Source organism: Passer montanus, unplaced genomic scaffold, assembly GCF_014805655.1.
Source record: "Passer montanus isolate IOZ18808 unplaced genomic scaffold, ASM1480565v1 scaffold16, whole genome shotgun sequence".
Lineage (NCBI taxonomy): Eukaryota > Metazoa > Chordata > Aves > Passeriformes > Passeridae > Passer > Passer montanus.
This window is the reverse complement of record NW_024363160.1, coordinates 8808916-8833862: the sequence shown is the minus strand read 5'-3', so window position 1 is coordinate 8833862 and position 24947 is coordinate 8808916. Positions and strand designations below refer to the sequence as shown.

At 37.1% G+C, this 24947-nt stretch overlaps 1 protein-coding gene across 1 annotated transcript in view; it reads left to right on the top strand.

Moving 5' to 3' along the window:
* The window catches only part of RAB2A (RAB2A, member RAS oncogene family), a 43393-nt gene extending 24358 nt beyond the window's left edge, over positions 1-19035 (top strand). The window contains exons 4-8 of the mRNA XM_039703114.1: positions 1010-1092; positions 2554-2646; positions 6137-6248; positions 15208-15276; positions 17406-19035. Coding sequence (XP_039559048.1) covers positions 1010-1092; positions 2554-2646; positions 6137-6248; positions 15208-15276; positions 17406-17501 — 453 coding nt within the window. The 3' untranslated portion in view covers positions 17502-19035. The remainder of the gene's footprint in view (positions 1-1009; positions 1093-2553; positions 2647-6136; positions 6249-15207; positions 15277-17405) is intronic.
* The last annotated feature ends 5912 nt before the right edge of the window (positions 19036-24947 follow it).

Below are 24947 nucleotides of genomic sequence, written 5' to 3'. Positions count from 1 at the left end.
GTATTTCTTAAGCATGTTCTGTGTTATCTTTGAATTATGCTAAAACATCTGTTATTGCTAAATATTAGAAGTAAATATTTCTTCTAGCAAGTGTCAAGTGCTAGATAGCTCTTCTGAAAAACATGAGCATGAAGAGCTCAAGATCTGCAACCATGAATATTTATTTTTCAGGACTGTATTCTTTTGAGCATGTTCTTTTAGGTGCTGAGATTTTTACAGAATACTTTTCTGTGAGAACTATCTAATTTATGTAGACTGAAGTTTTTCACAGTCCATATGAAGATGACTTTGGCATCTGTAGCTGCTTTGACAAGTATTATTTATCAAGTACAGAGGAAATTGATTAACTGTGGAGCAGAATTGTGTAAAATTGAATTCACAACCATTTTCTGTTTTTTCTTAATAAAATGATTACTAAAAGAATTCCATCTGAAGACTGTTGAAAGCTGGCTGCAGTTTATGATATAACGGATAAAATCTGCATCCTTGGCCTTCCAACAACCTTTACACCAGCAGATGGTGGGCGTAAAGATGTCATTCATCATTTATTTACAATGGACTTTATTTATTCTAGTGTCAACAGCTGCCCCAGGGAGCGGGTTATTGAATTCAAATGTGAAGCTCTGGGTTATTTGCTTCCTTTCAAATTTGTCTTCAGAGCTTAGTTGCTAGGAGTCCATTCTGTGCTCTAATAATGATTCATGTATTGTGAAGCCATTCAGTAAATTGGGTTGTCAGGGATTGCCAAAAAAGGTTTAGAGGTCTTGTTCCGATTTTTTTTTTTTCCTTTTTTAACAGCACTGTGCTGTAGTTGGTCTCTTCTCCCTATGTGCCTTCTCTTGCTGCTGTTGGTGACTTTGTCCCCAGTTGTCCCCTTTCTGATTGCCCCTCCATACTCTTCCCCATCTCTCAAAAGTAGAATTCTATGATCCTGTGATTCTAAGTTCATGGTTTTTGGGAACAAAAAATAAGTATTAGATATGAAGTAATGAAACTTTGTGTTTTACAGGCAGGGCAGGAGTCCTTCCGTTCCATCACAAGATCATACTACAGAGGGGCTGCAGGGGCTTTGCTAGTGTATGACATTACAAGGTGAGAATTCCAACTGGATTACAGTGGTATGCCTTTGTAGAATTGTGCTGTGGTGTACAGTAGCACTAAGTGTCTCATCTAATTTGGCTTTTTGTATAGATACTGGTAATCTAACATTGTGTCAACGTTCTTTAAGTGCTTTAATAAGATATAGCATATGTAGCCTATATACTTCCAGTTTTCTCTCTATAGTAGTTGAGAAAGCATGCATAAAATCTCAGGAAAAATGAAATGAAATATTTTTATAAACTATTGACCATCAGCCTCTGGATTACCTTAATTGAGAAATACCTGAAAATGTTTCATTAATTCCTTTCTAGATTTTTATTATCATGAGGGATATTTTTTTCTTGAATTATACTGGACTACTTTTACTGAAGTGCTATTCTGCAAAGGAGTGAAATAGTAAAACATAGACGTTTGGCTATATAGAGAATACTAGGAAACTTGTTACATTGCTGTATTTATGATGGTTGGAAAATACGGGTCTTAATCTGATACTTTTTAGTAGCTGATCAGAAGTTACTGAAGTTTCCCTGCTATATTAAATAAAGTATTGATATGCAGTTTATCTGTAAAACTGTGAGTACTCTGCCTGGTTTATGAAAATGTTCAGGCTCCAAAGTCCTCTTAAGATGTGTGCCTCCTTTTGTGGGTCTTGGCTCTTGTTGCATTGAGCAACCACTTGTACTAGAGGTACTCTGCCTGGTTTATGACAATGTTCAGGCTCCAAAGTCCTCTTTAAGTTGTGTGCCTCCTTTTGTGGGTCTTGGCTCTTGTTGTTGCATTGAGCAACCACTTGTACTAGAGATTTCCTAGATATTTTTCCTTTTGTTCTCTTTTTACATTTAAATATTGAAGCAGCATATAATTTCCTTTGGATTTCCAGTAAATTAGTCTTTGATTAATAAATAAAATACAATACCTTAAAACCACTCTACAAGTACGGGATTTATTACTTAGTTTACACCTTCTGTAAAAACTGTAATGTGTCACATTTGTGTACCTCAATTTAAAAGATTTCACTGCTAAATTTATTATTCAGCTTATAAACTCACATAAAAATTATCAACCATTTTCTGCTTTCAGTTAAACAAATATTACTATACGAGTATGTGTTTATTTGTGCTATTGTTAGGCTTAGGTTAAGCTGATGGGTACTTTTAAAATTCTGTTCAGTTTTTATATGTATATAAAATTACAGATTCTTACAGCTCTAAGAATCCTTTTTACTTTTTGTAGCAAACATGTTTTCAATTACGTTTTAGGCAGAGTTCATTAACACTGCTTGTTTGCTAAATTTTTGTTTGCCTGTTCTCCCTCTCAAAAAGGGATTACTAGCTTTTATCCCTGGAGCATGTGCACTAATAAATGAGTTGGTTATTCAAGTAGAAAAGTGGACTAACAGGGAGAAGATTTATTAAAATACTGCTTTTAATACTCATTCTCTTCTATACTTAGGAGGGACACTTTCAACCACTTGACAACTTGGTTAGAAGATGCTCGTCAGCATTCCAATTCCAACATGGTTATAATGCTTATTGGAAACAAAAGGTAAAATTTTATTAGTTGTTATTTTGTAAGAGGGAAAGATTTAACTTCTCTGTATTGCAACTTTTGGGTTTTCTTATTTGTAGGCAATATGTTAACTTCAAATTCCCTTCTGTCACTGTGCATGGTTCTGTGGTGAACCTAAAACCTTTCTTACTCAAATTAATACAATGTGCAGCACATGGATCAATAACGTTACATTCTGAATATCTGTTTTAGAAGTAAGTTTATTCCAGGGGATTTATTGCAAATGTGTGAAACAATGGACTATAAGAGTTATTTTCCAATATGCTTTTTTGTTTCTGGAATCACCCATTAGGAACACCTAGATCTCTCCCTTACAAAGAGAATATGATTCTTAATTTGAGGTGTTCTAAAGTGCTTTAGTTTTTGGTTAAGTATCATATCAGAGAAAATATAATTTAAAAAAAAGCCCATAATACAGGACTCACATCAAAAACTTCTCTGAGGTAAGAAGTGCATACCTCAGTGATTGAGATGTTTCTGGTTTACAAGCCTCTTCCATATTCTGTACCTTTTAGCTGGGATTGGGGTCAGAGAGTGCTTTTTCACTGTTTCCTGGTAAATTCACTTACTTGGTCTTCTCATGAGCTACACTGTCTAAAATTATTCCCTGTTGATGCTGAAACTTAGTAGTGAAAGTCTTAATAAAAACACATCAGTGAATATATTATCTGTAATTCTTCTAGTTCTTCTAATTCACTGGATCTAGTTGACTATGATCCAGTGAATTACAGCATCAAATCTAGATTTTTATTTTCTGGATGCAGAATTTTTTCAAAATATCAAAAACATCAGCTCAGAATTTAATAATCCATTAATTATGAGCCTTTGTGTAATTGACTGGAACTTGTTCCCATGCCTCAGTAATTCTTGAAGGTAAAGATGCCAGTTGATATAATGGTGTGTATTCATGCCCCTGAAAATTTCATGAGCAAACACATAATTTCTTAGATACTACTGAGAAGCAGATTTGTGACAGTGAGTCTGGGTTTGCTGTTCGGGCCTGTTGAACTTCTATTTTCTTCTTCTTCCCCCTCTTCTTCCTTCTGTTTTCCCCATTGCCCCACCACCCTGTACCTCCTCTTGAAAACCATGCTACATATTAAGTAATTGTCAAGTTTTTGAACTTTTTTTTTCATTATCTGGTAAATGACTAACAACTTTCTTTTTAATTGAGGAATGTGTCAAGCATAATCTTGACAAATTATTATAAAAAATGTAACCCTGTTTTATTAAATGAAGCTTTGGTAAACCCGTGATGGCCCTGACCAACTGTTTTTATACTTGTGTGAGTAAAAATATGGCACTGAGAGAAATGTGTACTGTTTACTTGAGATAAGTTTGCATGCTTAATTGACATCTGTAACTCTTTCTGATTATTCTTAGCTGTTAAACTAAATTTTCCATGTCTTGTATTCTGCGGATGCAGACTGATTTGCTACGTTCAGTTAGCCCAGTAATTCCCAATTGCAACTAGGTTTTATTCAAACAATAAATATACTTAAAATGTGCACTGTAAATTGTTACAGATTAGGGTGCCACATGAACTAAGAGTATTAAGAGTTAAAATTTTAAGCTTTTTAAAAGATATTATTTTCAAGGAGGGCAGGAAGAATACTCTTTCAATTTTATTGCATTATCCTGAAAGAGTTCTTATGGTAGGACGCGACACTAGAGATGGGTGGAAGGAAGAATGTGTATGCTACCAGGGTAGTTTTGAAGGAATAAACACTGCTCTTATGACTCCCAAAAGTGCACTTGACATAAGTTTGTACTATTGACTTATTGCTGGATTTGAAGAGTGTTGAGAATTTAATTTGAAATATAATGGCTGTTTGTTGAAAACATTACAAATACTAGTGTTAAAACATTACAAATACTGTACTTAATCTTCTTTCCAGAACAAAGCATAGCTATATTGATCTAGTAAGACCAAATGCTTCGAATTATTGGAATGGAGAGAGGAAGACAACTGTGGTTAGTAGAAGCAGTTAAAGATCTTTAAGAATATGTTTAGGTATCAGTATTGAGTTTTGATTGGGCTGTCATTGCAGTTTTTGATACAACTGCATTATTTCAAGTAAAAAGTTACTTGTTTGTGTTCTGTCATGGAGATAACACTGTAGTGAATCAAGGTTTTAAATAAGGTATTTTTGAGAGTAGCATGGTAATAACAATTAAGGACATTGCTCAGGTTCAAAAAGATAATGTCAGCTAATACTGAGAGTGCTTAAATATAATGAGCATCAACTTCAAAATTGTTTTGAGAAGATATTTCTTGTATCCTTCTCTTAAAATTTTTAAAATATTTAAATAATGTGCTGAATTGTACTGACTCTGTAACTCAGCTAGCATTTAGTTAAAAATTGCAAAAACCTACTTTGCTGCAAAATATATGCCACAGTGAGTATTAAATTTTTTAATATATGTAAAATTACAAAGTTGGCAAAAACTGAAGTCTAGCATGATATATTTTGTTTCTATACTGACTGCACATTAAATATATCTATTTGTACACTAAAAATAGTTAAAAATTTCTATCTAAGATATTTATGTATGTACAATTGAGACGAAAATTCGTTTAAATATATATCTTACACTTATACATGAGTAATAAGTATATCATTCTTATTGCTCAAGATGTAATATACTTACAAAGAAGGACAAACTGAATTCCTTGTTATTAAAGAATCTTTAAAAAGTAAGGGTGAAATACTTACGTCTGTATGACTTAGAGAAATAGATTTGTCTCTAGTTGTCAAGTCCAAGAGGGGTTTTTTTTCTGCTTTTTTGGGTAATAATTTAGAATTAAATTTCTTGGAAAGCAGGAAGCAAGAACTTGTCTAACAGTCACTTCAATTTCTTTTGCTGCTGGAGGGCCAGGAGTTTCACAACCTAAGTGCTAACTTACTGGGAGAGAACAGCTAATGTAGTTCGAAAGAACTTAATTCTGCTTTTAAGTTTGGGGTTTTTTATCAGAGAAGAAATTGACTGTATGAAGTTTTGCTACTGAATAGAAAAAATAACTTTATATTTTAAATTATGTTTCATATAAATAACACATTTATAAAGCTCCTTTATCAGCTCAGCTTTATAGTATTGAATTGGTAGATAATATAATAGAAGAGAGTGATATATACTGAAAGTGCAATGTCTAAAGTTAGTATTCAAGGAATACCTAGATAAATACACACTCATCCTGTAGAACGCTGTTTAATGAAGTATTTGATAAGATTTATGTCAGCTAGGGTGTATAGCTCAAGTAAGTGTGATGCCTGTGACTATTCCATATACGATAAGTGCAGGGTTTACAATAATTCTACTTTGTTTAAGGGCTTGACAAGTTATATACCCAAGTTCTAATGGTGGCTATTGGCTTCTCAGGCTTATAAGCATGTCTGTGAACAACAATCTTTATATGGACATGTTAGACCATGTAATTTAACTTTTCTTTTTTCTTCTGTCTTAGTGATTTAGAGTCTAGACGAGAAGTTAAGAAAGAGGAGGGTGAAGCATTTGCACGAGAACATGGACTTATCTTTATGGAGACATCTGCCAAAACTGCTTCCAATGTAGAGGAGGTAACTTTGCTCAACACTGGCTTTTTACTAAAACAGTTGATTTAAATTACACTTGTTTGTATAGATTTCCTCTAGATTTTGGGTTCCTTAATTTGGAATTAGCTACTCTTTCTATCATGAGAATAATATGTATTATATATTATTCTGCGTTGTAATTGATTACACAGCATTAATGATATTGTTGAGACTTCCTAATTGTGAGTTTTTTTGAAGTATTTGATCAGAGAAATGGCTAACTTCTGTCTGCTATGAAATCTAAGAAGTAAGGCTAGAATAGATTTGCTAGTCCAAAGCAAGCCAAGCTGTTGGTATTCTTGGCAGATGTCACTGTAACCTGTTCTTAAGGCTCCTGGTATATCACGAGCTCTTCACAGCAATCTCTTGTAGTACTTTGCTATTTGTACTGTCATCATCTTTCCTGTATACTACCTGGTAGGAATCTTCTTCAATTTGCACACAGCTTCTATTTTCTGTCCTCTACAGACCTGCTGAAAGAATCATTGCCTTGGTTACTGTAGTCTGCTGTGTATTTCAATAAGTTTTTCAGTTCTTGCTACTTTAAAGAAATTAGGTCTTTTCAAGTTTGGCTTATAGTTCACATTTCTGGACACATGTGAGTTCTTGCATCTCTCACTGGTTTACTGCCTTCCTTTCTTGAAGGGCAGTCATGGTGGGCTGAGCTCAGCTGCAACTGAATACCCAAGTTGCTCACTCAGTGTTTCTGTCCAGCAGGATAGGGGAAAGAACCAGAAGAGCCAAGGCAAGATAAAACTCAAGGCCTGAGATAGTTTTAAATATTAAGGAAAGAGGTGGATGAAGAGTGACAGAAAGGCAGTCACAACTTCATACAAACAAATTGAATTTCAAATTAGATTTAATTTCTCTGAGAACCAGTGACTTTGACTACTCTTTGGTTTTTATTCTTGGGCATTATATCATATAATGTGAAATACCCCTCAGGCCAGCTCTGGTCAGCTGTCCTGGCTGGTTTATGTGCCCTCACTCTTTTGCCTGCCCTAAGCCTAATCACTGTCAGGAGAGGGCAGCATAAGAAATAGAAAAGCTTGACACTCAGCAGTAGCTAAAACATCAGTGTGTTATCAGCACTGTTTAGTCATAAATCCAAAACACAGCACCATGGAGGCTGCTGTAAAGAAAACTGTGTTGTAGCCAGACAAGTGCAGTGGTGGACCAAGAGCTCCAGCTGAGATGCTAGTGCTACGTACAGCAGAAAGATTGCTTCACATTGTCTTTCAAGCCCATACTCAGTTCTTCTACACTGACCTTTCTTATAATGACATAGCTTCTTATACTACATAATCCATCCCTGTTCATTTCCAAAACTATCCTAAATTCAAAATGCTGTGTGACCAATGAGGTATGCTTTTGGTGGTAAAGCCTTTTAGTTATAAAATATTTAAGTTTTTTGAAAAGTTACAGTAAGCTACAGATGACTTCCACAGAATTCATTACTACCTGATTCTAAAATTATCACCTCTTTTTGCATCAAAAAATACGTCCTAGTGAATGAATTGTCCAGTATCTAATGCATCTCTGATTATCAGGAGGCAAATGAGCATGAAGTTCTTCATCAAAAAGTTCACATAGAATTCTCTCCTTGTGTGAGTGCTAACTTTCTAATTCTGGTGGAAAAGCTTTAGGATATAATCCTTTCCAGTGACAGTCACGTGCATTCCGTAAATGGTGTTCTCAGTAAACACAAAAAAAGTGGCATGATATAGAATAGTTAAGAGCTACAGAAGCAAAATCCTAACCTCTAGCAGTTTCTTCATATGAACAAATCAGCTTCTGTTGCTAATGTTTTTTTAAGCTGTTTCCCTCGTTCAATCCTTATTTCCACCACTGTGGGATACCTTAGTAAATCCATAGCTGGAGAAGTACAGTGACCTTATTGGTGCTTAAAACAGTTTAAAATTGTTCATTATCTTCTTCAGGGTTTTGTTTCATTACCTATGTCTTGAACAGAAATGGATGATAAGGAGTGGAAAACATTCTGCTGGCTGTTTGTTTTGTGCAAGGCTGTTGGAGAAATTTCCACCCTGTTTGCATAATAGGTAATAGATGGTAGGGAGTGGGAAGTAGATCTTTCATAGATACTTCGAAGACTTCTAAGAATTCGTTGTGACCACAGGGTTAAATCATCATATTTCATGTGAAATGGGATTGTGTAAAAGAGCTTCTGCATCACTGAAAAGATAGAATGGTTACTGGAGGCAGCTTAGGTACAGGCTTGTTATCTGACTGCAGTGCAAGGACAGTTGAAGGTAGTCTCCTCAGCTGTATAATATTTATTTGAACAGGATGTTGTTGTTGATTTCCTTTTAACCTCTGTCTAAAGCTGTACAGGTAGCCAACTATCAAAATATTACTGGCTTTTTGTGCTTCTCTTTTTTTCTCCTCGGTGATTTCTAAGGTGATTGTAGTTAGGGCAGTGTACACTTTCATGAATGGCTGTGGGCTTTCTCACAATAGTCTTGTTAACTTTTAGAATCTTGGTTAACATATTTGCTCTGCTGTGTTGAATTGTGGATGGGTGATGTGCACTCTAAAACACTGTTTGCAGATTTCAGTGTTGCTTATTTACTTTTTCTAAGAAAACACCATGATGTCCATTGGGAGGCTTTTCACTTGTACACATGTAATTCTGGGGTCTGAACCCCAGGCAGGTTTGCACTTGTTTTAATCATAGCATCCATTACTTTCTGACCTCTCATTAAACCAACACACAATATATAAGAATTTTTTGTCTCATTTGCAAGAGACATTAGCCATTTTATCCCATTAGTTTTTTTCATTGGTAGTTCAGCAATAGTTTGTGACTCTTAATTGTGCTCTTACCTGCAACCTGCAGTTCAGAGTTTGCTGAGAGCTTACTGCTTGGACAAGGGCAGAGTAGAATCACCAGCATGACCTTAGGGTGACCATGTAGTCCCCTACAGCACATGGTGCTTAACTCTCTGTCCCTGGCATATCAATGGCTTGAATCTATTTATGTGCACTGATTCTCAAGAAGTAAGGATACCTAGCTGTATTTGGGAAGCTACAGTAACTTAGTGCATTATTATCTCATTCCAGATTGCTGCTTTTAATAACGATTAATGATGTGACCAGTCCTAAGCCAGAAAGTTTTCTGGATGCTGGTCAAAGCAGTGCTAAACATCACTGTTCAGAAGCTGGTCTCACTTGAGTTGTGCCAGTGTACCACTGACTCCTGGTGTGGGAGTTGGTTTTAGTAAGTTGTTTCCCATATGGAGGGGTGCCTGTGCCAAACTTAAGAGCATTGTTTGTCTTATTCCAAGTTGTCTGTACATAAATAGAATGCAATAATGAATTCATTATTTAGGATTCAATCTGAAGAGACTCATGGTTTCCACTGAGCAGTGGAGCACTTCTGGTACGTGGAGATTCATGGTCATTCAGTGGTTCTGTTTCAGTTGTAACTTAATTTTCTATTCAGGCAGCTTCTTTCATGCTTTTGCTTAAATGAATAACAAATATTCAAAGCTCCTGTAGCTTCAACAGTGGCACAGATAAGAGAAAGAAGATATTCTTTTGTAATATTCTGAAGGGTGAAAGTGAAAATTTCATGGAAAGATTAGATTCTGAGCGGCACCTAAAGTTGAACTGATTTTTAGAGTATGTTTTATTTGCCTTCCAACCCTTCTTGAACACAACTAACAGCTGGGAAACAAACAGTTGTTTGACATGGTAATATAGTAAGCAGGGATTTATTTAATAAAACTTAAAAATCATAGGATGTTAGTAATTTTCATAGCAAGGTCAAGTAACACACAAGAGGTAAGGGACTAGCACTCACAAAAGAGCAGGATCTCTAGGTCATGAGTCTTTAAAAAAAAAACCAAAAAACCACCCACCCAAAAGTTAGGTTTATCTTAATTTGTATCAAAACCAGTATTCCTTCAAGTTCCTGGAAATCAAAGTTCTGTGACCATTCAGCTGTGCAAAGCCAGTTTCTCCCATGAGAAAATGGGGTTGAAGCTTGTGTCAGTTCAGCTGAGGAAGGCATTCAGCTGTGCAAAGCTGACATCTTAGCCAGTTTCTCCCATGAGAAAATGAGTTTGAAGCTTGTGTCAGTTCAGCTGAGGAAGGGAGAAGGGGCAGGACACCTGGCTGTAATGAGGATACACAGGTTTTAGCTCTTGCAGCAATTCCTGGGATTGGGCCCCAACTTCACAATAAGGAACACTGGCTCTGCCATGGTTCTTGGGGCTTCTGGGCATCTCAAGGTATGATGAGAATAAAAGGTCTCAGTTAACTGAGTGTTTCAGTCTTTATAGAAGAGCATGATACTGCCTGCCTGACCTGTAGATAGATTGCTGGAGAAATGGATTCTTAGTTCTGGGGCGGGTCTATAATTTTTGTTTTCCTTCAAGTATTCTGTCCTGAGTAACTGTTCAACAACAGTTACAGGGCTTTTTAAGTCAGTTTGAGCTCTAGTAATTTGTATCAGCTCAGTAAGTCTGTCAGAAAGATTGTGCATCAATGGGGAGATAAATTGCTGTCGACTTCTGGTTTATGTTTCTTCACCTATACTTCAAATATAAGGTTAGGAATGTGTTGGGGTGCTTTTTGGGGTGTGGGTTCATTATAAAGCACCTTACTATGCTTAGTAATCCCTCTGCATCCCTTTTAGCATGCTAGGCTTCTTCCTGAAAGATAATTTACTTGTAAAAAGCATTGCCTTGCCTTACTGTGGGTGCATAAAAGAGCTGCTCAGAGTTTTGGAATCTCACTTAATTAAGTAGCCATCCAGCACCACTTACACACCGGGATGTGAATACTTTAGGCATAAATCCATTTGTTGTCTATGTTGTTACTGTTTCCAAATGCATTCTTAAATAGTAGAGTAATCTAACTATATCATATCTTACTGCTAAAAGATAAGATAGGAAATTGGAGGGGAGGAAGAAAATTCTAGGTGTTGGCTGAGTCATGCTTTAGACTTTGTGGTACATTTAACCTTTAAGCATTCCTCATGTAATTGTAAGAAAGAATCCAGGAAATAATGCTTGCCCAGTTTTTATTTCCATGCATTAAATTTAATTTTAACATTGCCACCAGAGGGCAGCATGTTCCACGAGCTAGCAGTGCTGAACATGATGATTATAGGCAAAGATGAACTTGTAAAGTCTTGAGTTTTGAATAGTACCAGTAATTCATTTACAAGTTTTTTCCTGCTATGCTCAGCTTATAGCAAAGTCCTAAGATTGTTGTCCTGCCAATAGCTTTCTGAGAAAGATAAGTTACATTATTGACATCTGAAAGTAAAAACTAAATGTAGCTGCTCTACTACTCACGTTCTGGTGCCCCTAGCTTACAATTACTCCTGCATACAGCATCCATGAGACAAGATGTCAAGAACTTACTCCCTTACCTGTTTCTTGTGTTGTTGATGCCAGTTACAGAATTCATTCTTCCTGGATTTGTCTCAAGGGTAGTAAAACTGTATTACTTGTTCATTCGTGTGATCATATCAATGTTAAAGTTGATTTAATTCTGCATTCAGTGTTTGTAGGGTTAATTTACCTTAAATGCAGTATCTGTAGTGTTAGTTGCAGTTTTGGGTTGTTCGGGTATTTTTTTGGAGCAAGCATTGTGAGACATGACCTCTTGATTCTCATGTTGCAATATGATCTGGGAAACTCCTTATACAAATAATCTAAAGTGATAATATTCTGATATATTGTGATTTAAAAGCCTCTTTTGTTGACTGTGCAGTAGGTGCAGGCATGACACAACAGGCAGATCACATATTGCAATACTCACTTTCCCAGTTGTACAGTAATGCACTTTTCCTCAAAGGGATATTGCTATTATTTGGGAACCTCATTATAACGAGCACACAATTGAAAAACATGTTACATTAAAACAAGTCACTGAATAACTTTGTATACAACCTTTTTAAAATGCTGTGGTAGTTATATTCAGCAGTCTCATGAAAAAAGCATCAGTAAGTTGGGGGTTAGAAAATGAACAGAGTTAAACATTAAATGTAGACATTTTCCTGAAGGTACATTGTTTTCTTGAATCTTTCTAAAATGTAGTCAAGGATTTTTAAATTTGTAAGTCTAACGTAGATTTTGCAGAAGTCTCTCACTTCCTTTTGAGTAATAGAGGTACTGTGTACTAGGGCCTTGCCATCTTTCAGGTGGTTATGTATAAATGCAGGGTGAGTCTGGTACTGCCTCCCCTGGAGGGGTGAAAATTAACCTGGACCTGATTTGGGATGGAAAAGTACGAGTGCCTTTGTGTAGTGTTTTAGTAGCAGCAGCATTATAGGAACGTACAGTGCAACTGCAGTAGGCTTGGTAGGCAGCCAGCTGAGTCCTTGTGGGCTTGCTGGTGAGGTCTTGTGTGGAAGTGGCTAAACTGCACCTGGATCCAAGCTGGCGTGTGAGGTGCTGCAGCTGTGTTCTTGCAGTCCCCTGCATGTGGTCTAATAAATCTAAACTGGATTTGAGGGGAAATCATTCTGTCTTTCTGCATTTATGGCTCAGTTAATCTGAAAATAGGATAAACTGCCCATAAATAATTAAAAGTTTATAGTATACTGCATGTTCCAGATAAGAGTGAGAACATGCAGTATTAAAAGAGATTTTTTGAAGAAGTCAGTTCTACTAAGTTCACCTTCTTGTCCTTGATAATTGGGGCACTAGCATGCAATGCCAAAATCTGATGGGATAGTCTTAAAGCAGGTGGACTGCTGTTTTAGTGATCTTCTCAGGTGATTGAGTCTGCTTACACTTTGAATCATAAGTTAAGGTACATGGATCTGAGGAAAAAATTGAAGTATCAAGGGATTCAAGTCTCTCTTCAAGGCTGATAAGTAGCAATTTTTTAGAATATGTTCAAAGAAGAAAACATGAGATAGACTTATTATGTGCTGTGTTCTTAAAATTTGTGTTCAAATAGGAATTATTTCTGTGGCCTGGTGCAACCAGGCATTTCGTTATGCAAAGTAACAGTAAGAGAACAGAAATGATAGAACTGAGATTAATGGAATAGTTGGATTTTTCAGATCAACAGTTTCTTGGCCAGTATGTTTAATATTAAAATATACTGTACTGAACTCAGTATGCTCTTTAGCTTTGTACAGTACACGTATAGTAACAGAAGGAATTTTTTGTGCAATGCTTTTTTTCCATTGGGTTTTACTGGTTTTTGTGAGGACAGATGCATTGCTACAATGACTGCTCTTGAGTGTAGTATCCAAAATTTAATTTATTCTCAGTTGTATCAGTTTGGAGTCTGTTGAAATTGTGGTTTGTTGCTCTAAAGCAATTTTTATAGATTTAATGTAATTCTCATGAAATTAATTCTAAGAGTCTTGGTGTACTTAGCCAACATCTTCTAGAAGAGTTAGAAGTGCCAATTGTTAAGTGCTTGTTTACATGAAGTTATCATAACACTTTTTTAAGACTTCAAGTTCTGTTTAATGTCCCTCTGAAGTAGAAGGAAGGATCCTCACAGCGTCCAGCTGTGTGAAGTTTCAAAGCTGACTTACACCTTTCAGTGGGCATATGTATGAGGCCATGACAATAATTAGTATGTTATCAGGAGCAAAGAGAAGTTTGAAATTTTTTTCCTTACATAGAAAACTTCAGTTTCTGAGGAATTTGAATCAATTCGTAGTTGGCTGAAAGCCAATTTTTCTTCTCAACTGTAACACGTGTTTGAAAAACGAACTCGCTTCCTAAGTGCCTTGTGAATCTGCAATGATTAATTCTTCTCATTATTTTGCTGCAAATTCTCATGACCCTCTGTGATGATTCGATCACCCACTTAGAGTTTATGCATATTCATATCTCTCTGCTCCTGCTGCAGTCGTTCAAGTCTCCTTCACTGGCTGTGGTGTGTGCTTGGTGCAGTAATTGAGCTGCAGTAGATTGATTACTCTGGGGAGCTGTAAGGCCTTTAAAGGTGAAAACATATCAGTCCTGTTAATTAGGAAACAAAGCTCTGGTGGCAAGTTCAGCAGTCAAATGCTTCCAGTGTAGAAATGAGGAAAGGTATGATTTGTTCCTCTCCATGAACCCTGTTTACTTTTTTATATTTGAATTAGATCTGTATTTGCTGTAATGGGCTTGTGCAGAAGGTAGCATGTCTTGTATGATTGCATGGTGTTGGTATTTTAAAACAAAAAGAACTGTGTGTTTATTATAATTACTGGCTGCTGTTAATCACCTCCTAAATTATACATTCTTTTAGGTGTTACTTGACCTATAAAGCTAAATGAGAGATGAAAATGGAATCATTGATTGTAAACTTTAACCAAAAACATCTATATCAGTCACTTGTTCAGACCTGAGTGTCAAATTATTTTCTCTGAATTAAAAGAATAGGTGTTTAAAAGTCGTTACAAAACCTGGGGCCTCTCCTTTCTACTATTAAGATGTCTGTTACCCATTGTGTGCAAGATTAATTAAAGAGAATACATTCTTAAAATTAGGTGAATATTAAATGATAGCGTAAGGTTTCAGCCAGCAGACAGCATCCTTACATCATCATTGTAAGTACCCTGTGGTTTTATGTTGCTAAGCACTCTAATCTAGAGTGGCCTATTACAAAGATATTAAGGGTAGGGGAAACCATCTGCCACACAATCTATCCATAAGGGTCAGAAATAAATAATTTAAAAGTAATTTATATATCTTAAAAACCACTTTTTCCCTGTAATTACTGGACAACAGATTGTAGAATACAGATGTTATGAAAATGCCACTGTTTTTGTAAACAGCGTGTGATCCATTGCTGTTTCAGGGTAGGTTATAGGATGCTGTTGTCATACCTGTTTCTCCAGAGGTCAGGAAGGAAAGTCTCACTGAAGCAACTGCACATGAGATTGAATTCCAATTAGTGCATCCTACACTGAAGGATATCGCATTCATTGTCTGTGGTCTTTTTTCCTCTGTTTTAGGCATTTATTAACACTGCAAAGGAGATCTACGAGAAAATACAGGAAGGAGTTTTTGACATTAATAATGAGGTAACTTTTAGTACTATGTACACTTTATGCTTTTTAAAGTACACAATTCACCTTCCCTAGAAAGCTGGACAGCAAAAGATTTGTCTGTTCCATTTGGCTGTAGAATTGTCTGCCATTGTGATAAAAATGGATTAAAATAAGTGACCCTATCCATCCATGAAGCATCACAAAATAATATAAATCCCCAAAAGAGAAGAAAATCCACTTTCATCCACTTCTCCATATGGTGTCATCTGTTTTCAAAGATAATTTTCCACTATGTAAATGGAGGACCATGTTGATATGCCAGATGCACTCCATGAGCTGTCCAGTGTAGGGGAGGGATTGCTTTGAGAGTTACATAAAAGACTTTTGAAATGTTCCTGGTTTGGGTGGCTGGATACTGTAGGGAATAAAAGATTAGCCATTTTGCTTATGCACATTAGTGAAATTAGAGATTATTAGTGCTTGTGCCTTTGCTTGTTTGGGATGGGGTGGAGAGCTGGAGAAAGGGGAACAAGGCTAGAAAGATGTATCATGTCTCTTGAATTTTGAAATGACTGTGCTGTTGAAAATCTTGCTTTGTAACACTAGTATTATAGAGGCTCTCTGTTAACAGTCTCATAAAAAATTTGACAACTGAAGATCAAGTTGGGTTTTTTTATCCTGTATGTCCCTGAATATTGTTGTTGAGGTGCTTAGTGAAACCACATGTGAAAATCTGCACCACCACTCTGTTCTGTTTGTGCTCTGTGGAGAGGCATGTCCAGACTGTCAGTGTGATGCTTCTCTTAAACATTACCATCCTTGCAGGATTGTTCAGAGTAGGGAGGGAATTCGCAGGACTCAAATTAAGTAGCTTCATCTATTTCTGCTCAATATATTTCAACGTGAGAAAATTGAAACTATGGGAAGTATTACTCATGACTTCAGAGAAGAAAGAATCAGAAACTTCAGTAGTATGCAAAGTAATGCATCAGGAAACTTGTAGCTAAATAAGACATGAATAGTAATCCTCTAAACTAATTCTAACTGGAAAGTGTGTGTACATGTTGGTGAAACAATTCTTAAATTTAGTTCACTGATGAAAAATTTAACAAGATCTTTCACATCTTTTCTGAAGAAAATGTAGTTGGTAGCACAGTATAAATTGGAGAGCAGAGTGTCTGAAAAAGCATGCTTGTTGTATCTGTCGAGTTTCATATAGTAGCTGACTGCTTTACTGTGACTTACCGAGCTCTGATTGCAATATGCTGTCAAGAGCCAACAGTCCGTGCTACTTATTTGGCTTTATGCCAAGTCTGGCTTCTTGATTCCTCAAGAAGTTGCTATCAGCCCAGAGGGGGCAAAACCAATGAGCCATAGGGCATGCTTTTTATTAAAGGGGAGTCAAAGAGCGAAAAGAAACCACATCAGCTGCTGTCAATACTAAGCGAGTGCCAGAAACCCGAAGGCTACCACTGCTGCAGAACAACTGCCAAGCACTATAAATCTGAGATTTGCTGTGACGCAAAGTTTCCTTAAGAGCTTAATTTCTGAAGCTACTGTATTACTTTTCTCAAAGTGGTGTATTTTTAGGTAAAATCCACTTGAGGGAGTGAGGGTTAAGATATAAGTGTGATTTTGATGAATGAAAGTGCTACGCTGTGTGTGGGTTCTTGGCAAGTAGCCATGTCTTTTGGGATCACAGAAATTATTGATGACACAGAACACTCGTATGCCCTTAGCCTCTACAGCTGATTCAACACAGAAAGAAATGCTGTCTAGAGAGGAAAAGTTTTATATTAAACTATTAAACTAGTGGAGATTTTGGCAAGAGGGGAGAAGGTTATACATTCTTAGCAAATGTTGTGTATTTTTAAGCTATATGCCAAGTAGTATTCAAATACAATCCTTGCTCTGTGTTTTGGTTTTTTTTTTAATAGGAGTTTAAGTTACAGAGTGTAATGCAGAGATAAAATTTAAATGAGAAGGAAGGCATCTTACTTTAAATAATATTTAATTGCTAAGAACATGCTGGGAAAAATTACAAACTTTGATGTATTTATTGCATACATTAGGAGAACTTATTATATGATCTTCTAAATAGAAAAAGTAGCTTTTCAAGTATATTCTAAAATATTTACACTGTGTATTAAACTTCATTTCAGGCAAATGGCATAAAAATTGGCCCTCAACATGCTGCCACCAACGCAACACTTGCAGGCAATCAGGGAGGACAACAGGCTGGAGGAGGCTGCTGTTGAGCCCGTTTTTACTTTCTAGCTGCCTGGATGAGGCCTACTTATTTGTTTGTTCACCCTTCCCTCCCCTTGCCCCGCTCGCCTCCACTTCAATTCAACTGAGACATGAAACTTGTAAGTTGGTTTCCTGTTGCAGAAGACTTTATCCTTCAAATTCTTGTATAACTTTGAATAAATGGTTAATGTTCACTTAAAGACAGATTTTGGAGATTGTATTCATATCTATTTACATTTGATTTTTAGGTCAATTGATGTGATTATTTTTGTTAAATGTTGTCTTGTGCCCTTGACTACGAACTGAATTGTATTAAACACTACAAAGTCATCTGAGTATTTTAATCAGTTTGTGTAGTTAGGTTTCCCAGCTCCTGAGGTTACCTAATGTTTAATATTGTAGAGCTGTCCTCAAGTTTTTTGTCAATTTTCAAGGCTATGAAGAGAAGCAGAAGGACTCTTTTAATTCTGTATTTATCACTTTCTGTATATATAGTTTAATAACCTGCTTGGGTGTACTTGCCAAGCTAGAATTCTTTAATGCATTTGCATAAAATCTATACTACTTAGAGCTTGAAAACTACAAAAGCATTAATAGGAATTGCTTGGATGCTAAATTTTAAGCCTTTTTGACATTGTTAGCATGTTCATGCTCCCCTGTCATTATCCTGAAGTCCAAGAGAGATGCTTAATGTATATTACTAGAGGCTACATATGTGCTATCTATTTTAATGCCAAATGTTTGCTGTTTATCCACAATTTCCACAACACCTCTTCAGAAATGGATTAGCTGTTTGCCTTAACAAATACTGTAGGTGAAAACAGTACGGATGAAAAGTAGAGGAGGAGGAGTTGATAAATTTAAAATGGCACATTTTAAAAACGTTAATCTTCTCAATGGTTTTTTCTTGTTTACCACTTGATTTCTAGGTATATTTTTCATGCAAGGACAGTTTTTCAACCTAAATGTATAGTGGTGTGTAAAGTTTTCTTTTAGTGACAACTTGTAATCCTAAATATATGGTAAGCATCTTGTCTATTGTGAAGAGGGTGTGAAAATAAAATCTGCCAGTTTGGAAATCTTGATGAAAATCAAAACTACAAATGTTTTGTTACTTATTATGGTGATGGCTGGGGGGAGGGGCCATATTTTTCCTTAAGTGAAAGGATTGCAACAAGGCAAAACAAAATCCTGTGTTTAAGTGTTTATTTGTTAAAATACAGAATGTTCATGTCACCTTTCATACAAATGTGCAAACAACTGAGTTTCCATCTCATCCTATTTAAATAATTGCAAACAAAAGGGTGATGCTAATGCTAGGCCATGCTTCATGTATTGGGGGAAATAAAGGGGTGGGGGCAGGCAATGACTGCAAAACTTTTGTCTTACTGGACCAATATTGACTGCAACACAACACTGGAGGAAAGGGATCCTCATGTCACCCATTCTAATTGTCAGAACTTGAACATCCAGAGTGAATAAATTTCAGCCTGACGGGTGTAACATAGCAGTGGTTCTGAGATTAAATAAAATTTGAAAAAAATGGTGTGGAACCTTTTGTTGGTATCTCATGGAAGGGCGAACCAGTATGGATTTATGTTAGTTGCTGACTTTACTTTTTTTACACACTTAGCAACATTTTCAGCAATGTAATATAATTATTTTCAACTTCTAAATTATTAAGAAGTTACTCCATTTACATACTTTCAACTGTTACCTGTTTATTATACAGAATTTGCATTTATAGCACACATTTACTGTTTCAGTTGAAGTTTGAAAATTGTGTTGCATGATAGTAAAACCGTAGGACTGAACTGCATGGATGACACGGGAAAACATGGCATGTCCTAACTAGCTGTTTACAAGAAGGAGTGAACGAACAAGACTGTTAGCTTGGATTAACTAGTTGAAGTTTTTTTCACTTGGCAGTGTTGTTGCTTGAGATGAGAGAAAAGTGTGCTCTTGTAGTGAAGCTCAGGCTGCTATATAAAGGGGAATAAAGTTAACCATAAAAATTGTCCATTAGGGGAGCAGGGGGGAGATTTGTACCCTGCCCTGAGAAGAACAAAAGTTCATGCTGTTTTAGCAGTGATGATTTGAAAAACTGAGAGCTTCTGACAGTCTCATTTTCTGAAAACATGGAAGAGGTATAGAATTGCCCAGGAATCCAGTTCCAAAGAAATACCAATGCTGCTTTTTAGGGGTGAGAGGGGCAGGGGGAATATGCTGTGACTTACTAAAGTCATGCCTGCAATCACTTGCTGATCCTGCTGGTTTGGCCCTGGCTCACATGCCAGTCTTAGACTGTACATTATGTTAATACCATGGTACTTTCAAAGAGTAGTTAGAACAAAACTGAAATTCCCATGCATTCTGGCTGGCTTTTTGTCACAAACTTTATGCACACATAAACCTTTTGTTGCTACAGGAATCTCTCTATTTTTATACGGATTCTTTTTGAGAAGCCCTGATGCTATTTTATCCAATTCAAAATATGAAAATTTTGTAGCACAGAACTTAGCAGGAGGGTTTACTTCTAAAACATTTGCTTTAACAAAATTGTTCTTTCACAGGTTTGAGTTTTACTTTCACCTGAGTGACTGATAACTTGCTGAGATTTCATGTTGAATTGCAGTTGCATTTGTTGGTTACATTTTCACAACCAAAGAAGCAAAACATGTAATTGTTTCCCAGCAATTTGTACAGCTGTTACATATAATGTGAAACTGTTGATACCAAAAAAATCATTCCAAGGTGCAATTTTTCTCTTAATCCCAGCTTAGAATACGGTAGCAAAGTATAGTTACCTAAAAAAAAAAAAAAAATTTAAAAAAAAGGAGATTGGGGTGATAAGCCCTTGAAGCATGACTAAAAACTTGTCTCTCCCATTTCTACTAAAAATTAAATGCTCCAGGAATTTTGGCAGTCACTGAAGAAAGATTAAGAACTCCCCCTCAGTCTTAGACCTGTGTGTGTCTTTTGGCTTCAGTCATTCTGATTTACTCTTGTGCAGATCAGGCTCAGCAGTGAGTTAAGGTGAAACAACTGCCAAAACACTTAAAACACTTGCTGATAAGCTAAAGTAGCATGTGTCTGAAGCCCCTGGCAAGCAGTGAGAGCTCCAGCCCCTGCTCCAGAGTTGTATCCTTTTTTGCTGTTACACCTTTTGTGACACTTAGTTTCTTGTGGTGGCCTTTGAAGAGCCTTCAGCTGCAACATTTGTATGTTGTTTGGGTTAGAGGGGCGCACGCATTTAAACTGGGAAAGTTTATTCTGCCTGAAGAGTTTACCTGTGACTGTATTAGAGCACTAAATCTGTTCTTGGGAAGAAATTGAAACTTTTTTTCAGGCTCAGAAATACAGATAAACTAAATTGGAATAAAGAAAAAGTATATTAAACTAACTTAGAAATAAATCAGAAGACAATTTTGAACATTGCATGATTTAAAAATACAGATAAACTAAATTGGAATAAAGGAAAAGTATATGAAACTAACTTAGAAATAAATCAGAAGACAATTTTGAACATTGCATGATTTTTATTTAAGTCGTCTTTCTTAAAGATGGTACCCCAATGTGCCTGTATTTTTCTTGGTTGTTACCAGCAGGGTATTGCTTTTGTAAATGCTGAGGTCTGAGGTAGTGAGTCCTCTTAACAGGCTGCTCTTTTGATACTACTGAGTGTCCTACAACTTTCATCTTAGGTTTTTTTTGGTTGATTTGTTTGTTTTGGGGATATTTTTTGTTCTAAATCAAGTTTCTCATGTGTATTATCTCCTTTTTGTCTTCTCTATTTTCATATTGTTTCCTTCAAACCGAATCCTGTGAGCAGAATGCTGCTCTCTGTCTTTGCTTGCTCCACATCCGTAACTCCCACACTTACAGGAATTTGCCCAGTATGGGGCATTTGTTTTAGGGGTGGAAGGGTGGGGCAGAGGGAGAGAGGGATATGTGTGCTATCTGGCTGCATGATAGAAAATCATGAAGGAAGTATTGCACAGGCTCTGTTACTTGTTACACCTACTGCGTGTACTGGTTTGCATGTGTAGGGGGATATAATTTGCCTAGTCCTCTTCCACTGTTGCATGGGAGGAGATAGGGGAGACAGAGGAAGACTAACAGGTTTTATTTGGATATCTTAATAAATTTGTTTGCTGAGATCATATGTATGATTTGTGTATACTTAATGTTACTCCCCCTAGAATCTCTGGGTTTTCTTCTGCCACATTGCTGCAATGTAACTTTAACAGTATGCAGTGGTGATTTATTGTAATACACTACTGAAATCTCCATTTGTAAATAATCCAGGCTGCTGCTGTGTAAGTAGCTGATGAAATGTCTTTACTGGGTCTGCCGCATATGAAAGAAACCACAACATTAGGCAATAAAAACTACTAACAGAATGTTACAAAACCAAGACCATGACAAAAAAAGCAGCATGTTGTGTATCTATCATTTTTATTCTTGGGACAGATTTTATTATTTTTGGAACTATTACAAGACTTATGTTAAATATTGTGGATGATAAGAGGAAACAGACTCTTGGCAAACATGGAAAACCAATTACAGCATATTACCCTATTCCCCTTCCAATAAAGGAGGGGCAAAGCTAAAAGTTTATTCTTTGCTTAGCAGCTGGGGGTAGGGGGGGAAAGCATTGCTGCTTTAGCATTGGCTTGAGGAAAGAGATTGTTGCTGTAGCAATCTTACTGCAGGCAATCCACCATGGAGAAGGCAAACCCAGTGTGCTCCACAGTCAGTTATACCCCAGCCTGAAAAAGCACACTGTTAGGAGAGTGCTGAGTAAAGAAATGGCTATTCTGTGCTGTCAGGTGTACTGTTCAGCTAAAACCAAATGTTAAAAACCTGTGTTTGGTTGCAGATCTCTGTGCTGTAGTGATAGGCATTTGACTTGATGTATAAAGGGGAACACATATCTGATATTTAGACATGGGATTTAACTGCAACATCCCATCGTTCTGTGACATGGAGGTGAAATAAGGTATAGGAAAAGCCTACTTCAAAGTTTTATTCAAAAGTCTGCACATCCATTTGTACTCCTCTCCCAAATTACACTTCTTGTAAAATTGTCCATGCCAGCATGAATGTAGATGAATTGATGCATCAGTATGTTTGTTGGAGTTCCTCCCCACCCCCTTCCCCCCAGCATAGTTATGATTTTTAGAATTCCTTCATTAAAGAGTCAGAGATATAAATGTTTATATTGGGCAGACTCTTGTTGATGGTTGGCTCTATGGTAGATTTGCTGTAAATTACAGCAGGATCTAATTAGCCTTTCTTAAGTGAACCCAGTTCCATTACTTTTCCTAGATTTAGGCATAAAATACTAGGAGGGAGAAAAATCTTACAGTGTGAGGACAGTTCAAAAGAGATCAATGTACTGTACTAGCAATTGTCAATTTAACATTGTCTGGGTTAAAGCAGTCAAGTAAACACTGCATGTTCTGATTATGGCATGGGAAAACATTTTCAGACGCAGGAAATATCTGAAAGAATGTGACTTAAAAACCAGTTAAATAGCAAAGATACTTGGGAAGGCAGAAGTCCATGGGGTTGCTTGCTGTCTGTCCCGATGAGGCAGGGAAGGCTCTCAGTTTGAGGCATTGCCCAGCACCTGAGCACTGACACCCACACCTGGGCCAGTGCTGCTACGCAAGGACTGGACCAGCTGTGAGGAGGGAACTTTTAAATATGGACATTGTTGAGGGGTGCACAATTGACAGCACTAAGACTCGAGCTGAGGCAGTGTCCAGAATTTATAGGACACATGTGAATGAATGGCTTTTAGGAGGAGGGACGGGTACAGAGACCGCAGAGGAGATGGGCAAATTTACTTGTCGGCTGTTGGCTCAAAAATAACCCCCTGAATCAATGTACAACACCTCTCTGTGATTGTTGTATACAAATGCAGCAAAGCTTGGTCTTGAATGTAGTTAGAAACAGATTGTCCTTATGGGGTTTTTTTAATCCATTTTAATTTATGAGGATGACTAGACCTTGGGTTGCTGGTTAGTGTCATGTCTAAAGTACTTACGACGGAGAATATCAGAACACAAAAGAATTCCTGTGTCTGGTGCCCTTGAGAGTCAATTCAGCCACTTCTAAGCAAAAGGTGACTGACTGACCTAAGCAAACTGGTCACTGATGAAGGTCTGTCAGCCATCAGTGGTGCACAAAAATCAGTGGATGGGCTCTGCTCCTTGCCCAGTGTTGTTCAATGTTCATCTCAGAAGTAAAACATTCCTGCACAGAAACAAAAGCACTTGTGGCATGTCCCTTAGTTACTGCTATGAAGCAGAAATTAAGTTTGTGAGCTCATGTAATTGAAGCTCATATTGTAATTCTGCCTGGGAAGTTTTTCTAAAAAGCCACATCATTCCAGAGAAAGAAGCATCCTCGTGTGCAGGACTGACCACTGTGCATAATAAATTAAGTGTGTTGGCTTTTTCCTGTGTTCCTATCCAAGTCCAATTCTATTTTTTTTTCCAGTTTACTTCTCTTCCTTTTTATTACTTCTCCTACCTTTTCTTTCCTTCTTGGAGTTTGGGTGTCTGTTTAAAGGAAATGATTCAAGAAAAAGTAGCATACTTGCAGTTCCCTATTTTTCTGGAAGACCTGTTTTAACTATCACTGGTAAAACAAAACATTTTCTTTGGAGGAAGTGAGGATTGCTTTTAACAATGTCACTATGTAAATTTGGAGACACAGTTGGTCACAGACCCACCTATTTAACTGCTAAATCCCAGCTCCTGGATCATCCACCAGTAGTAGAAGGCTTCAGTAGGATCACAGAAGAAAAATGCAGTTGCCTATTAGTCATATTTTTGGCCAAGCACCATCTGAATAGTGGGGTTTTGTTTGGTTTGGGCTTTGTTTTGAAGGTGTGTGTAACTTCATTTCATCCTGGCTTTCCAATTTAATTCAATTCCTATGCAAGATGAAAAGCAGCTTTGCTTTCAATGAGCTCTGAAACGCTGAAGTTGTGGGGTTGTTGCTCAACCAGTCGAAAAGAGGATCCATTAGAAGAGAAGCTTCTACTGAAACTGCTGCTTTGTGAGCCAAGACCTCGGCTTGCTTGCTGCAGGAAGGAGGAGACAGCTCATTATCTGGGTGCTGGGAGCCAGTGTGTTGGAGTCTCCTCTTCCTGCTCCACAAGGACTGAGGCGTCTCTGAGGTAAGCAAAGCAGCAATGCGATACTCCCTAGGCTTATCAACCACTATCAGCTGGATCTCCTGTTTGCTCCAGACTCCACCTTTACTTGGAAAGTGCTTGCAGTTCCATGAGGTAATTCCTCCTCCCAGCGCTGCGGCTTGTTACCACGACCATGTGCTCATAGCGTGAGCCAGGACAGAAAATGAAAAAAGCCTACCCCGACATCCCTGTGCCGTAACTTCCCCTTTCTCCATCCTGCCGGGGACGGCTGTTGAGCTCC